Source organism: Leptinotarsa decemlineata, unplaced genomic scaffold (assembly GCF_025532065.1).
Source record: "Leptinotarsa decemlineata unplaced genomic scaffold, Ldec_3_MD MMD2_tig00005453_RagTag_RagTag, whole genome shotgun sequence".
Lineage (NCBI taxonomy): Eukaryota > Metazoa > Arthropoda > Insecta > Coleoptera > Chrysomelidae > Leptinotarsa > Leptinotarsa decemlineata.
This window is the reverse complement of record NW_027412624.1, coordinates 102453-118517: the sequence shown is the minus strand read 5'-3', so window position 1 is coordinate 118517 and position 16065 is coordinate 102453. Positions and strand designations below refer to the sequence as shown.

Here is a 16065-nt window from a genome sequence, read left to right as displayed (position 1 = left end):
ATAGATCTCTCAGAAAATGCTTCTAATTATGCAAAAAATGAACATATTGATAATCATTGCCATATGGTCAGAAGCTTTAGAAACACAGTGCACATAAAATTACTGTCATTACTCATTTCATTACTTGCGCTCAAGTGATAACTTATTTTCAGTTTAAAAGTAAACTACCTAAAACAGATTCTTGGTTTGAGCAGTACTTTAATGTATTTCATCAGCTCGGACTTATAATATAAATTGATTTGAAAACCCTGAAAAAAAATTAACAGAAATTAACAATTTTCTTAAACAAAAAACTGAAATTACAAAGAAATAACATACAAGCAACAACCAAAAAAATTAAAAATTGAAATATTGATAAAAGCTGAAAATTAAAAAATATTGACAAAAAATGCAAAATAAAAATTAAAAGATTCCAAACCAAGTTACGTCACGACGTTTCGATTATTATAATCTGTTCAGAAATGAGAGAGACTCAAGCAGTATATATATATATATATATATATATATATATATATATATATATATATATATATATATATATATATATATACATATATATTTTTTTTTTGATTGATGCAACTAATTTTCCTTTATCTTGAGTATTTCAATTTTAAATTCTACAAAAAGGATTTGAAGCTTTATATCTTCTATTAATTATCTGCGAGCGCTTTCGACAGTTGGTAGTACTGTCATCTTCTGGCACTCCTCAAACTGAACTGGTCATCCTGTTGTCTGCCTCTTTATACGGTCAAAGCGTCTTAACTCAGGTATTTCAGGTACTTTAGGAAAATTTGCCTGTATTTGTTCTGCATCAGGTACTCTTCTTCGTGTTAGATCTTCTCTAGGAATGTGTATGGTTTTGTTTAATATATTGAATGTGAGATCTTGTTGTGTTTTGATTTGTACTTGTTCCTCGATAAGTGATTTATGACTGTTGAATTTATGGATGTTCAAGTTTTCCCAAATGTCCATGCCTTTTCCCTTGTTGATTTGTTTTATTAGTTTTATGTTCTCAAAAGAAATTAACGAAATAAATCAAAAAACTATGTTTCAGCATTGAGGAAGAACACAACTCAAAACTTAACTACCTGGACATAACCATAGGATATAACCACAACAAAACACAATTTCAAATGGCACTATACAGGAAACCTACACAAACAAGCTCTACTATACCCTCAAGTTCAAACCATCCACCATCACACAAAATGGCTGCTTATAACGCATTCATATATAGAATGTTAAGGATACCACTCAGCAATGAAGCCTGAAACAAAGAACGGAAAATCATATACCAAATAGCGAACGAAAACGGATACACCCAAAAGACAATAGATAAACTAGAAAACAGAATCAAACAAAAAATACAGAACAAGGATCAAGCCACCTCAACAGACAAAACAACACAACGATGGACAGCATTTACGTACGTAGGACACCAAACCAAAAAACTAACAAACATCTTCAAACCACTGAACATCAACATCACATACAAGCCGAACACGAAGATGACACAAAAAATAAACAACTATGAAAAAGAAGAATACAAAGACCAAAACGGGATATACAGTATATAATGCTCGGCCTGCAACAAATTCTATATCGGCCAAACCAAGAAAAAACTAATCCAAAGGTACAATGAGCACAAAAAGGCATACATAAATCCAACAGTATATAAATCAAACCTTGCAACACACGCCATACAAAACAAACATAATTTCCCCCCACCAGAGACCATGAAACTAATAAAACAAATCAACAAGGGAAACCGCATGGACATTTGGGAAAACTTGAACATCCATGAATTCAACAGTCATAAATCACTTATCGAGGAACAAGTACAAATCAAAACACAAGATCTCACATTCAATATATTAACCAAAACCATACACATTCCTAGAGAAGATCTAACACGAAGAAGAGTACCTGATGCAGAACAAATACAGGCAAATTTACCTAAAGTATCTGAAATACCAGAGTTAAGGCCGTATAAAGAGACAGACAACAGGATGACCAGTTCATGAGGAGTGCCAGAAGATGACAGTACTACCAACTGTCGAAAGCGCTCGCAGATAATTAATAGAAGATACAAAGCTTCAAATCCTTTTTGTAGAATTTAATATTGAAATACCCAAAATAAAGGAAAATTAGTTGCATCAATCAAAATATATATATATATATATATATATATATATATATATATATATATATATATATGTATATATATATATATATATCAATATTAAATTTTACAAAAAGGATTTGAAGTTTTATATCTTCTATTAATTATCTGCGAGCGCTTTCGACAGTTGGTAGTACTGTCATCTTCTAGGCAACAAAAGTTTGAAATGAAATACTGAAAATAAAGGAAAATTAGTTGCATCATTAATATATATATATATATATATATATATATATATATATATATATATATATATATATATATATATATATATATATAGGGCTTTTCATGATGAGCGTTAATTAGCCGTTTCTGACAAACTATTTAACGGATCAACCTGAAAATTTCACAGTATGCATAAATCAATATGACCTACACGCCTAAAATACTTCAGACGAAGCGGCGTTGTCGCTTCTACTATAAAGTAGCGGCTTCTTTGATTTTTCAAATGGAACACCCCGTATATAATATCATATTATAGTTCATTATCACTTTGTCAACAAATTCATATACTATTTCCCTATACCTATCTATTACCGTTTAGAAGATATAAATTAATTTCGATTTTTTTTTTTACCAAACATGAACTTTTATAAATGCTGATAATCTTGAACTCTCTGGTAAAATAGATTAACAGGATCTCTCAGTCAAAAAATCAAACTCTGCTTTACTTATGATGCACTGTTTGGAACCTTTGGTGTAGTAATGAATATTACTGGAGTTTTTCCCCAACACCAAATCGTTATTTTTAACACCTCGACACGTGTTTCGATCACCAAGTGATCATCTTCAAAGAGGAAGATTAAAACTTTACTTGGCCAAGCTTTCGCTTCTAATGGGAAGCTTCTTCAGGGCCTATAATTTAATGACTTGTGAATATTTTATAGGCCATGGAGAAGCTTCCCATTAGAAGCGAAAATTTGGCTAAGTAAAGCAGAGTTTGATTTTTGATTTTTTGACTGAGAGATCCTGTTAATCTATTTTATCGAATATTTCTCCAGTCGCTAAGATTTTCCGCTTTATTATTATATATATATATATATATATATATAATATATATATATATTTCCGAACAAATCGAGATCCTTTTAAGATATAAAACATACAAGTAGAGATCCATTTTTCAAGTTGAGATCCGATTTCGGATCTCGTCTTGTATCCCTGTGTATATAGAGTTCATCAGGTGTAGGAAGGGTGGGGAAAGGCACGATTGAATTTTTGTTGGGATCTCACATTGGACCCATTTTATGCAATTTTATACTTCAGAAGTTCCTCGATGTTGCCTACAGAGGGTGTGGCAGTAACATACACCGGTATCAGCTCAATATGCATTTTACGGTAAACCTGAGATCCGGTAATTTTGGCGTTATTGTGGATCTCGTATCACCTTGCATTCCTCAAGACATATGTTAACATTATATCCTAATCTTTTGTGTTCATTATAATTTGTTTCGCAATTGTGCTTTTGCTAAATGGTGAAATATGTCATTCTACGTTGTCGAACGAGAATGCTGAAAAGGACATGTCTCTTGATACATGCAATTCTGTAGGTCGTCAGATTTTCAAAATTTTTAGATATAGGTATTATTTCAGTGATCAAGAAAAACAATTTTAGTTCGTAGAAGTTTTTTGTAACTGGACAGGGCGAGCCACAAAAAGCATTAAATGTCTAATATATATCAAGAAATTTGTCTACACATGCGTATTTTCTGTTGATTTTTGGATTTTATTTTCTTCAGACAAATCTGATCGAACTTTTTAGAAGAATTATTTCGTTGAATTTCTAGTTCGGACTTCCATTGTCTACTATATAAAATGATTTGAAATCCCTGAAACAACTAAAAAAGGAGAATTGAAAATGAATAACTGAAAATAACAATTATATTAACCAAAATAAACCTGAAATGAAATAATAGTGAAATAAAATATAAGTAAAAATAGAACAATTGAATGAATAAAATGAAAATAAAGAAATGAAAAAAGAAAATAAAAATAAAAAGTGGAGAGATTCCAAGTCACGTTAGTTCACGACGTTTCGATTGTTAGTATCTACAATCGTCTTCGGGTGATGACTGGACTGATTCCTCCGAGAGATGACTATTTATAGGTCGTTCGAGTACTTTCACTTATCCCCACTTTCCATTTTCCGCTTCACTGGTTCCGTGGGAGATGACCGTTTTGGCGGGAGATGGCCATTTTTCGCTTGATGATGGGTTTCCATATGTTGCGTATTTCTACGCTGGCTTGGCTGAATACGTTGTTGGACAACATGTATACGGCTTCCTTGAATTTTCTCCTAAACCAATGTTTCTCTCTGTGCAAGATCTCAGCTTGGGACCACTCGATGTTGTGTTGATGGATCCAAACATGGTCTGCTATTCCTGATTTGCTGGTTTCCCCTCGCTGTGTGTGTTTCTTGTGCTCGGCAATGCGAACATTCAATGGCCTCTTAGTTTCACCAATATAGGATTTTCCACACTCACAGGGTATCCGATAAATGCAATTCTTGGAATCGCAGTCCGCGTTTGGTGGCCTGGTTTTCGTGAGGCTGCTACGGATAGCGTTACCGGATCTGAAGCAGGTTCTGATGTTGTACTTGGAACCAATTCTTCTTATCCTCTCCGATAATCCTCTGATGTAGGGAAGTGCAAGCACTGGTTGTGACGGCTTCTCTTCCTTGCGAGGCTCCTGCTGTCTTCTAGCCAAAGTCTTTTCTACCATCGCTTTGGAGTAGCCATCCCGTTGAAGATCATTTTTTATAATGTCTAGTTCCTTCTCGAGACCTTCCTTCGTGCTTTTGGGCTTTGTAATACGAAGGAAGGTCTCGAGAAGAAACTAGACATCATCAAAAATGATCTTCAACGGAATAGCAAATCAGGAATAGCAGACCATGTTTGGACCCATCAACACAACATCGAGTGGTCCCAAGCTGAGATCTTGCACAGAGAGGAACATTGGTTAAGGAGAAAATTCAAGGAAGCCGCATACATGTTGTCCAACAACGTATTCAGCCAAGCCAGCGTAGAAATACGCAACATATGGAAACCCATCATCAAGCGAAAAATGGCAAACTCCCGCCAAAACGGTCATCTCCCACGGAACCAGTGAAGCAGAAAATGGAAAGCGTGGATAAGTGAAAGTACTCGAACGACCTATAAATAGTCATCTCTCGGAGGAATCAGGTTTATTTTGGTTAATATAATTGTTATTTTCAGCTATTCATTTTCAATTCTCCTTTTTTAGTTGTTTCAGGGATTTCAAATCATTTCATATAGTAGACAATGGAAGTCCGAACTAGTGAAATTCATCATGAAACATTGTCAATCACCTTCAAAAAATTTATTTCGTTCATGTGTCTACAGGGTTGGCCAAAAAAGTTGTTGAATGTCGGTCACCTCTTATGAGAAATTCTGTCTATGTTCCTGTGGATTGTTTATTGAATTATCGATATGATTTTTTTGTGCAATTGACAGAATTTTTGTTCAGTGTATCAGAATGTATTATTCGTTGGTAAAATTTGTATGCCCATATACAGGGTGTCCCACAATAAAGGGGACAAACTTTGATGGTAGGGATTTTAGGGATAAAAGTTCCAATAAACATATACCCTAAGATGAATAATAACCGAGTTACTGGGTGTTGAAAGCGACAAAAAATATATTTTTTCAGATTGACTACATAACGGCTCAACTTCTCTTAATGAAATTTGGTATGTCACATGATAGCATTCAGTTCCAAATTTCAATGCAAATCATGTGTTCGTAACTTCAAACAGGAGCGTACGGCAGGTGGGTGCCCCTAATCGCCCCTCCCCAAATTTCACAACACTGGATTAATATCGATTTCGTCTTCTTTTTCTTAATCCCAAATATTTCCTACACAAAAAATGGATGAGTTTTGTTTCACAAATATCAACGCTTTTCAAGATATTTTAAGTTGAATAAGTGCGTGCGTATCAAAATCTCCTGATTTTTTAAAGGAATGTGTGGGTTACTATTTATAACATTATAACCAACAGATTTCGTACCTTGCAATGAGTATGACTTCAAGTATATAGAAAATTGTTGGCATTTTTGAGGGATTTTGTTTACAAAAATTTCCCGATATAGAAAAACTTACATAGCAACTAATGAGTATCCCTATAACATACGCATACACTTATTCAACTTCAAATATCTGGAAATTCTTATATTTTCATTGGTCTTTGAAATGTGTGCCAAATTTTAGATTATTCGGAGGATGAGATATGGCTAAAAATCAAATTTCAAAATTCTCAACATTATTATTATTATTACATTAATAATAATAAATTTTTGTACTGTCGTCGGTCCTTGATGTGTAAGCCGAATTTTAGATTATTCGGAAGATTGGAAGCAGGTGGAATTTATAATTAATAAATTCACATCATTATTATTTTTTTCCATAAAAGGATGTCCCAGTCAGGCCCTAGCTCCTGAGCCCCGATACTTCCGGAGGCCGCACTGGATCATTTACTCTGATAACCACTCCCCACGTCCGTGGGGTGAGTGATTACTGGGCCCGAGTATCATGTGCCCTGAGTAGCCGTAGTGAACCAAGGATGACGGCCTTCTGCATTCTTCCGGCTAAGATTTCTGCCGTATCACGGCAAACCAGTATGATTTATAGATTGGAGAGCAGCGTGTCCATCATTCCACCAAGAACCCCTATGATCAGAACCACCATTTTTACAGAATGGTTTGGGTAGAGCCTGCGGAGTTCAAAGAGCAAGTCTCGATATTTTGTCCATTTTTCCTCCACTTTTCGGACGATGCGATGTTCGATTCGCCAGGAGACGAAAACTCTATGACGAACATCGTCTTACTTTGATGGTCGAGGACATCATTATTATTATTATAATTATTATAATTATCATTATTACATTCTCATCACGAAATTCTTGTATTGTCATTGGTTCTTGATATGTGTGCCAAATTTTATATTCTTCAGACGATTGGAAGTAGGTGAAAATTAACTTCCAAGATTTTATCACATTATTTGTTAGTTACAGGTGAATCAAATAAAAGCGTGTTAAAAAAAGAAATAATTTTTTGCCACCTATCATGGGTTGATAATGAGTAGCACATCGTCTACAGGAAAATGTGATTATATTACTGCAGTCATAATTAAACTTTTTCTTGAATGTTAGAAATCCTTATTTAGACACATTTCATATTATTGCTCGCGTTCTCTTGTAAAAGTAGAGTAGAAAGGTTAAGTCGTTTAGTCGATGATGAAAGATAATAATTCTCTAGACTGTAACGGAGTAATAATGTCCTTGGTGAAAAAGAATAACAAAATTATAGAAACTATCAATTTCCTTATTTGTTTCCACTTGTAATTCCACCAACTTCACTATATACTTTTCCCGCGACATTTCGCATTTGTCTTCAATATATCTTTAAATTCAATTGTGTGTTTAAGGGCAACTAAAATTGACCTGTTCCGATGCGAACTAATGTCTAGCACGTGGTCTTTTTATCAAGCATCTGCTAAGGGTTCGCATTTTAGTGCCAAATTCAACAATGGCTGCGCACTACCGACGGATCTCACGTTGGTGTGAGTTTACAGAACATACAAAACTAATACAACACGTGGATAACTCTTTCTATGGATCTCGTTTCGAAACTTTTTTAACAAAAACCCAAAATTCAAATCTGTTTCCCCTCTCAAGGGATAGAGGTTTGATGAGTCATTATAATGCTACTAATTATAAATATACTTCAGAATTTACACTCTTTCAGGTAGATCTCGGGTTGTCTTAATTTTAATAAGATCTCATCTTGTAAGGAAAACGTATATATATATATATATATAATATATAAGTAATATATATATATATATAATATATTATATATATATATAATATATATATAATAAATATATATATATATATATATATATATATATATATATATATATATATATATATATATATATATATATATATATATACAGTATCACGATTAAAGTGCGCACCATATGGGACATTTTTTTTCGAAAAGTTTCAATGAAGTTCAACTTCGGCACTTGTTTGTGCTTTAAATTCAACTTAAAATGATGCGGCCAACTGCAACCCACTGACTTTCAGTGTTTGTTAAATTCAACTTTAAAAAAAAATTTGAAAAAGTGCATTTCTAGATCGAATTTAACAAAAAGTTATGTCTACGGCAATTTTATATCCATATGCCAAATTATATGCAACTAGGATAAAGTTAACGTTTTGCTTATTTTTGACAGATAAACCCTTTATTTTAAAAAACAAGTTCGGTTAATTGTCATCAATTCATGTATACATAACAAACTCATCATGGAGTTTAACTTTTCTGATACATTTTTACCTATACGGACATTTTTAGAGAGAAATTAAAAATTTTCTATAAAAATTTTAACATGACTGGTGCAAAAATTCAATCACTTTCCTATTTTCTTGAACAAACCTTTGATTTCGAAAAAGCAGAACCAACTAAAAAAAATGCAAATAATTTCGATAGAACTATTATTATAATTTTAAATTTTAAACAACAATAATATTATAGAAAATACAAATGGGTACAAAAAATTACTTATTGATCTAAATAAGGTTATAGCCTACATTTCAGTATGTCGTCCTCCACGTTCAATACAAATTATGGTCCTTCTACTGACATCTGTAACTGCATTTTTTTTAAATCGGAGATTTATATTTGCACAGCACTCGCGAATGGTATTTATAGATGTTGTATGTCAGTAAATGGTCTACAACTTCGGTACACTTTTTGTTTCAGGTAACCCCACAAGAAAAAGTCTAAAGGCGTCAAGTCGGGTGATATAGGTGGCCAATAATGTTCCCAGTTACGTCCAATAACTTTGCCTCTGAACATTTGTTGGGGGGACTGTTTTACAGCAACCGTGTGATGTATTGGTGCGCCATCAAGCTGATACCATAGGTCGTATTTAATATTTAAAGGCATATTATCTAAAAATTCACTAACCTCATTATTTAAAAGGTTGAGATAACCGACGGATGATAAATTTTCCCTAAAGAAAAATGGCCCAATTATTTGGTCGTTAAGTATCCCACACAATACATTAGTTTTGAAGGAATACTGATCACCACATTCAACTGTGAAATTGGGATTTTCTTGGGCCCACCATCGGTAATTTTGAGAATTTACCGTTCCATTTGAAGAGAACGTTGCCTCATCTGTCCATAAAATTTTATACGGAAATTTTACATTTTCTTCTCTCTCTCCTTGAAACCAGAATGAAAACCCCAAACGGACATCAAAATCTCGTTCTTTTAATGTGTTAATAAATTTTGGCTTGTAAGGCCAAAATTTATTCTTTAATACAATTTTTGTAACACTTTCTCTCTTGTAATCGGTTTTTTTATAATATCGGTTATGCTCGTTTGCCCGTGTTCAATAACTTTTAAACAAATGTTAAGTTGGGCCTCCTCATCATATTTACTTGGAGTGTGCTTTTTCTTAAATGGATTTGCTACAGATCCTGTTTCTCTGAATTTCGACATTATCCTTGACACAGTAGTATGTTGAACATGTTTTCCTTGATGCCGTTCATTAAAAATGTTACCTACTTGCCGGTATGGTGTATTCTCACCACATATTAAAACTATTTCTATTCTTTCCTGAAGAGACAACATTATTGCAACAATAACTGTTAAAAATTTGACAAGTAAATCAACAACTTGACACTATCATAGCATGCATTTTGTTTGTCAAACCTACTTAAAAAATTTATTCAACGTGAATAAGCATCTAGTTAATGTTTATAAATAATTTGTAAATACTGAAATTTTAATGTAATTTCAACTCTGGTAATTTTATTAATACTTATTGCAGTTTTTGAGTTGTGTCTGCTTTTTCAAAATTGAAGGTACTGACGTTTGTTTAAGAAAATAACCAAGTGATTGAAACTTTGCACCAGTCATGTTAAAATTTTTATAACACATTTTCAATTTCAAGTTAAACTCCATGATGAGTTTGTTATGTATACATGAATTGATGACAATTAACCGAACTTGTTTTTTTAAATAAAGGGGATATCTGTCAAAAATAAGCAAAACGTTAACTTCATCCTAGTTGCATAAAATTTGGCATATGGATATAAAATTGCCGTAGACACAACTTTTTCAAGTAACTTTTTGTTAAATTCGATAAAGAATTGCACTTTTTCAATTTTTTTTTTTCAAAAAAAAAGTTGAAGTTGACAAACACTGAACGTCAGAGGGTCGCAGTTGGCCGCATCATTTTAAGTTAAATTTAAAGCACAAACAAGTGCCGAAGTTAAACTTCATTGAAACTTTTCGAAAAAAAAGTTTCCCTAATGGTGCGCATTATATATATTATATATATATATATATATATATATATATATATATATATATATATATATATATATATATATATATAACGAATTGAATAAATGAATTTATACGACGAAAATACAATATTTATTCTAAAGAGTTTCTTGCTTCCGTTAGAAGTTGAGTCTTGTTTGAAAATTATTATTAAATTGACTGGTGCCTCAGCTATACTTGTTTCCTTATAACAGTCAGTTAGGAAGGTTCGAAATAGATGAACATTTCAACCTAGCAGATTACAATTATAATACTCATGCAGTCATTGTTCACTGTGGTTCTGGCGTTGAATTTGGTCATTATTACGCCTTGGTCAAAGACGAAACGGACTGGTTTAAGTTTGACGATAGTCGTGTCACGAAGTGTTCTGGCGATGCATTGAATTTATTGGAGCCTCTGGAGACACCCTACATTTTGTTTTATAAGAGAGAGGACATTGTTAGATCAAGATCTTCAGATGATGTGGTGCTGCAGGTTCTTCCGGGTTTTCCTGCAGCTGAAAAAGCAAATGCGCCACTGGAATCAATGAAGTCGCCCCGGAGCGCCAATTAATTTTTATTGTTGTTTTTATTTTATATTTATCGTTGTTTTAATAAAATGTTAATATTTATTTTTGAAAAATATTCATAATAAACAAAATAACAAATCTACTATGACGAATGTTAAAATATGTTAAGTAGTAACCAGGACATTCTCCAACAAATAGGTATTTAGTTGAAGGGGATTGAAAAAACATTGTTTATTTGCAGGTGGTATAAATAGATATTCCTTTGAATTATACTCTCAACAGACACATCGCACCCATCAATAAGACCGGCTTGGCTTTTTAGCGGGGTTATTCTCGATATCCTTCAGTTTACTTCGAGAGCGTGTTGAATAAACAGCTATACAACATTGAAGCTAGTTGTTCGGGAATCGTGAAGCGTCCGAAATTGTCACCATTGAATATAAATGAAAAAACAATTGTTATGAATGTATATAATTCTTTAAGAATACAATATCCGCCCGAAATAAAAAGTAAAGAGGAAGTAGTGCAAAAATGCGCGAACTCAAGGAAAACAACAACTTTTTCGAGCCGAAAGTATCCACTGGTAGAAAGTGTTTGGTTATCGATGAAGAAGTGAAGAATTCTATTAGGAGAATAGTACACTCTTTTTACATAAAAAACGAAATACCTACATTAAATGAAGTTTTGTCAGTTATTCGTGAAGACAGTTTTTTTTCTGATATAAGAACTCGATTATGGAAGATATTACACGAGCTGATTTTCACTTTTGGAAAGCAAGATGGAAAGAGCATGTTAATAGAAAAATCAGAGATTGTAGAATGGAGAAAAAACTATTTAAGAGAAATAAAGAAAGCCAGAGCACTAGGTAAATCTATTTTTTCCTTGGATGAAACATGGGTCAATGAGGGTCATATTGTCTCGAAGGTTTGGCAAGATCAGAACATCAAAAGTGGAAACAAGCCTTTATGGAAGGTTGGTCCACTGGTTTGAAAATTCCAGTTGGAAAGGTCGTCGTCTTATCATTACTCACATAGGCAGCAGTGAAGGATTTGTGAAAGATGGATTGGTGGTGTTTGAATCGAAAAAAAATGGGGATAATCATCAAGAAATGGATGCCACAGTATTCGAAAAATGGTTTAAAAAGATACTCGTAAAACTTCCGCAGGGATCCGTAATAGTAATGGATAACGCAAGTTACCACAGTAGGCGAGTCGAGAAGCTGCCGACGTCGTGTTGGAAGAAAGCAGATATTACTGAGTAGTTACAAATGAAAGCTATTCCTTTTGAACGACTATGTTAAAAGCGGAGCTCCTCAACTTGGTTAAACGTCATAAGACAAAATTCGTCAGGTATGTCACCGATGAGATGGCGAACGCTAAAGGAATGTCGGTTCTTCGGTTGTCGCCTCATTACTGTGAATTGAATCCAAAAGAGTTGATTTGGGCTCAAGTAAAAGGATTCATCGCAAGGAATAATAAGACCTTCAAGCTGTGTGAAGTAAAGAAACACCTATACAGTGCTCTGGAAACAGTCGACCAAAAAGCTTGGGAAAAATATATCCACAAAACAATCAGAATCGAAGCAGAGATATGAGATCTGGATGATCGCATAGACTCATTATCAGAAAAAATTATTCCAGTTGTCATCAATCCCAATGAAACTGATTCATCCAGTGAAGAATCACTCAACGAATCCCTGTAGACTTTTTTCAGATTAAAATGATCGCAATGTCTTATTCGAAGTAAGTATTCCCATTAAATCTATAAAATTTTTTGGGAAAGAAAGTTTCTACTACTCCATCTGATACAAAAAAAATGGATGAGAGAATCTTCCAAAGAAAGGAAGGATTAATCAATTTGAAAATAAGTAACTCTATACATGGATGTGTAGATCATGCAAAGAAGTAACTTTCAGACACAAACTGAAGACACAAATCTTTGGAAGATTCTCTCATCCATTTTTTTTTGTATCAGATGGAGTAGTAGAAAGCCAAAAACTTTCTTTCCCAAAAAATTAATCACTCCTAAAAATATAACCCTTTCAAATCATCTATAAAATTGTTTCTGAATCAACTATAAAATCCAATAAGGAATGAGAATCTTCATTTCCAAACCAACAAGAATATATAAAGTGTATCTCTCAGTGCAGCCACACTTTTCTACTTCCTGAAAATGTAAAAGTCGAAGCCGAAACGTCGAACAACGAAAAATTTTGAATGCGCTTCAACTCGAAATCAGATGTTCAAATTTCTAACCGCGGAAATCTATTCTATTTGTATACTTATCTGCTGATGTTTCGAATACTTTATCTATCTGCATTATCATACCCACGATCAATTTGATATTATCAGTGTCAATGATAATAATAATACCAAATTTATTTACATTAGAAGACGAATCATAACAACAAATTATAATGTTTTGATTTAAATAGGTTGGATAAAGAAAATGGATAGTCTTTAAAACGTCACCAGATGATACATATTTCTTATAATATGCATTTTTTTTTAAATTCAAGTTAATGACAAATTTGATTTTTTTCCAAAAAGCTAATTTATCAAATGCAGTAACTTTTTCTACTTCCTGAAAATGTAAAAGTCGAAGCCGAAACGTCGAACAACGAAAAATTTTGAACGCGCTTCAACTCAAAATCAGATGTTCAAATTTCTAACCGCGGAAATCTATTCTATTTGTATACTTATCTGCTGATGTTTCGAATACTTTATCTATCTGCATTATCATACCCACGATCAATTTGATATTATCAGTGTCAATGATAATAATAATACCAAATTTATTTACATTAGAAGACGAATCATAACAACAAATTATAATGTTTTGATTTAAATAGGTTGGATAAAGAAAATGGATAGTCTTTAAAACGTCACCAGATGATACATATTTCTTATAATATGCAAATTTTTTTAAATTCAAGTTAATGACAAATTTGATTTTTTTCCAAAAAGCTAATTTATCAAATGCAGTAACTTTTTACCCTTTCTACATTTGTATTTATTTGTAAATTTAATATTCTCATTATTTTATAGATCTGTAGAAGGTAACAATTCTAAATAATGAAAAACTATTTCAAATATAAATTGTTCTTCCCAAAATAAAATATTTAAACAAAAATATTTTAATTATCTTCTTAGCATACAGAATATATCAATGGAAAATTTATATTAATACCCCTAGTTCGACGTCTATTAATATTATCTTAAACGTAAAATCAGAAAAACCATCGAGCGGTTCTTTTGGCGGTATTTTCGCATTCTTTGTCGCATATCCCTATTTTGATGGCTTGTTAGCGGCGTCCTCAAGGGATATAGAGGGTAGACATATCTCAATGATTTTGTGGGTGAATTGCAGTGCTATTTGCTTGAGACGACTATGTTGCTTTCTTTGATGTAGCGACATGTTTGCATTCTTGAAATTCTTTTACTCTCAGACAATACTGTACGAACTTATCCACAATCGAAACGTCGTGACGTAACTTGGTTTGGAATCTTTTTATTTTTCATTTTTTTTTAATAGTTAATATTTTTCAATTTTCAGCTTTTATTAATATTTCAATTTTTTATTTTTTGGTTGTTACTTGTATGTTATTTCTTTGTAATTTCAGTTTTTTGTTTAATGAAATTGTTATTTTCGGTTGATCTTTTTAATTTTTTTTCAGGGTTTTCAAATCAATTTATATTATATTAGACAATGGAAGTCTGCACTGATGAAATACACCACGAAACATTGTCAACCACCTTCAAACAAAAGTACTGCAATGAATTATTTTAAGCCTTATCAGTATGTAACATACCATATATTTCACATCAGCATATCCGTTTTTCAAACTGAGTTGCCACAAATTCAGAGCCAAAATGAAAAGGGGTTTTCTGGTCAAATCTGCCCTCAATGCCACTCTACAAAATAAATCTGTGGCAACTTGAGATTGTCGTTTGCAACTTCCAAGATCTTTGAGCAGAGTAAGAATTTCTCTAATTACTATAGAGCATATGGAATCAATTTCTGATGAGAATTTGGGATCACATCCATAAAGAGAATCATTTGACTCCACTGAAACAAGTGAACAAAATTTGAATTATGAATTTGGAGAAATTTATGAAAATATATACATATGTAGCACATCTCACGAATTTACAGTAACAAACCTTTGTCAATATGATAAGGATAGTCTTCCTGTGCCATGGCCGTCAAAACATCAATAACACTGATGTATAACATTCCTAATGTACAATTTGGTCTGCTCCAGTCTAACTCTCTCATAACATTGAGCAATCCCCTCATCAAACTCAGAACACCTCTTTCTGGGTTATCTGGCACAACCAGAAGTGTTGACAAAAATTGTTTTATATACGACGCAAGGAATATTTCAGAATTGGAAGAAGCTTTTGATAGTTCAGCTAACATAGCTAGGGCTGCTTTTAAACATGCATCAGCTGAAATTGTAAATTTTATTTCACACACGCTCCCACATTCCAGTCTAGAATGGTAATGATTTGCTGGTTAAGAATCTAACAAAAATGTTGACCATAATTGTGTGTGTGTTGATATATTTATACATCTCTCATAAAGGTTTACAATGAGTTTCAAGATATTTCAACATATGCTCAACATTATTGAAATTATATTTAATATACCTTGTCCTAAACACTGATTGAAGAGAGCAACTTGTCCTGATAGTAAGTACAGTTCCAGACGGGTCTTTTCTGATAATATTGAGGGAATTGTGATGAAACAATATGCTGCACAAGCTCGTACGAAATCTGCCGTTTTTCTGGTATGAATACCTTTGATGACTAGCCTTGTGTTGACCGAGAGTGCATTTACTTGCTGCAAAAAATATTTTAAAATGTTTCAAAAATATTCTTTTACCACTCACTTCAAGTCGCTACATTATAAATTTCTACTTTTTTATTACTAACTATTACAAATTTGATTAACTTATTGCGATTAAAAGTTTAAGATTTGAACACTCATTTTA

General features: G+C 32.8%; 1 protein-coding gene across 4 annotated transcripts in view; it reads right to left on the bottom strand.

Annotated features, from left to right (window-relative positions):
* Window positions 1-16065, bottom strand: part of LOC111506951 (VPS35 endosomal protein-sorting factor-like) — a 40166-nt gene that overhangs the window by 3952 nt on the left and 20149 nt on the right. For 3 of the 4 annotated variants that reach the window (XM_074179344.1, XM_074179346.1, XM_074179347.1), the window contains 3 exons: window positions 15722-15914; window positions 15233-15520; window positions 14881-15137 (listed from right to left, as the gene is read on the bottom strand). In XM_074179344.1, coding sequence (XP_074035445.1) covers window positions 14881-15137; window positions 15233-15520; window positions 15722-15914 — 738 coding nt within the window. Of the gene's footprint in view, window positions 1-1176; window positions 1268-14880; window positions 15138-15232; window positions 15521-15721; window positions 15915-16065 lie in introns of all 4 variants that reach the window. The other variant, XM_074179345.1, reaches the window with a different exon arrangement.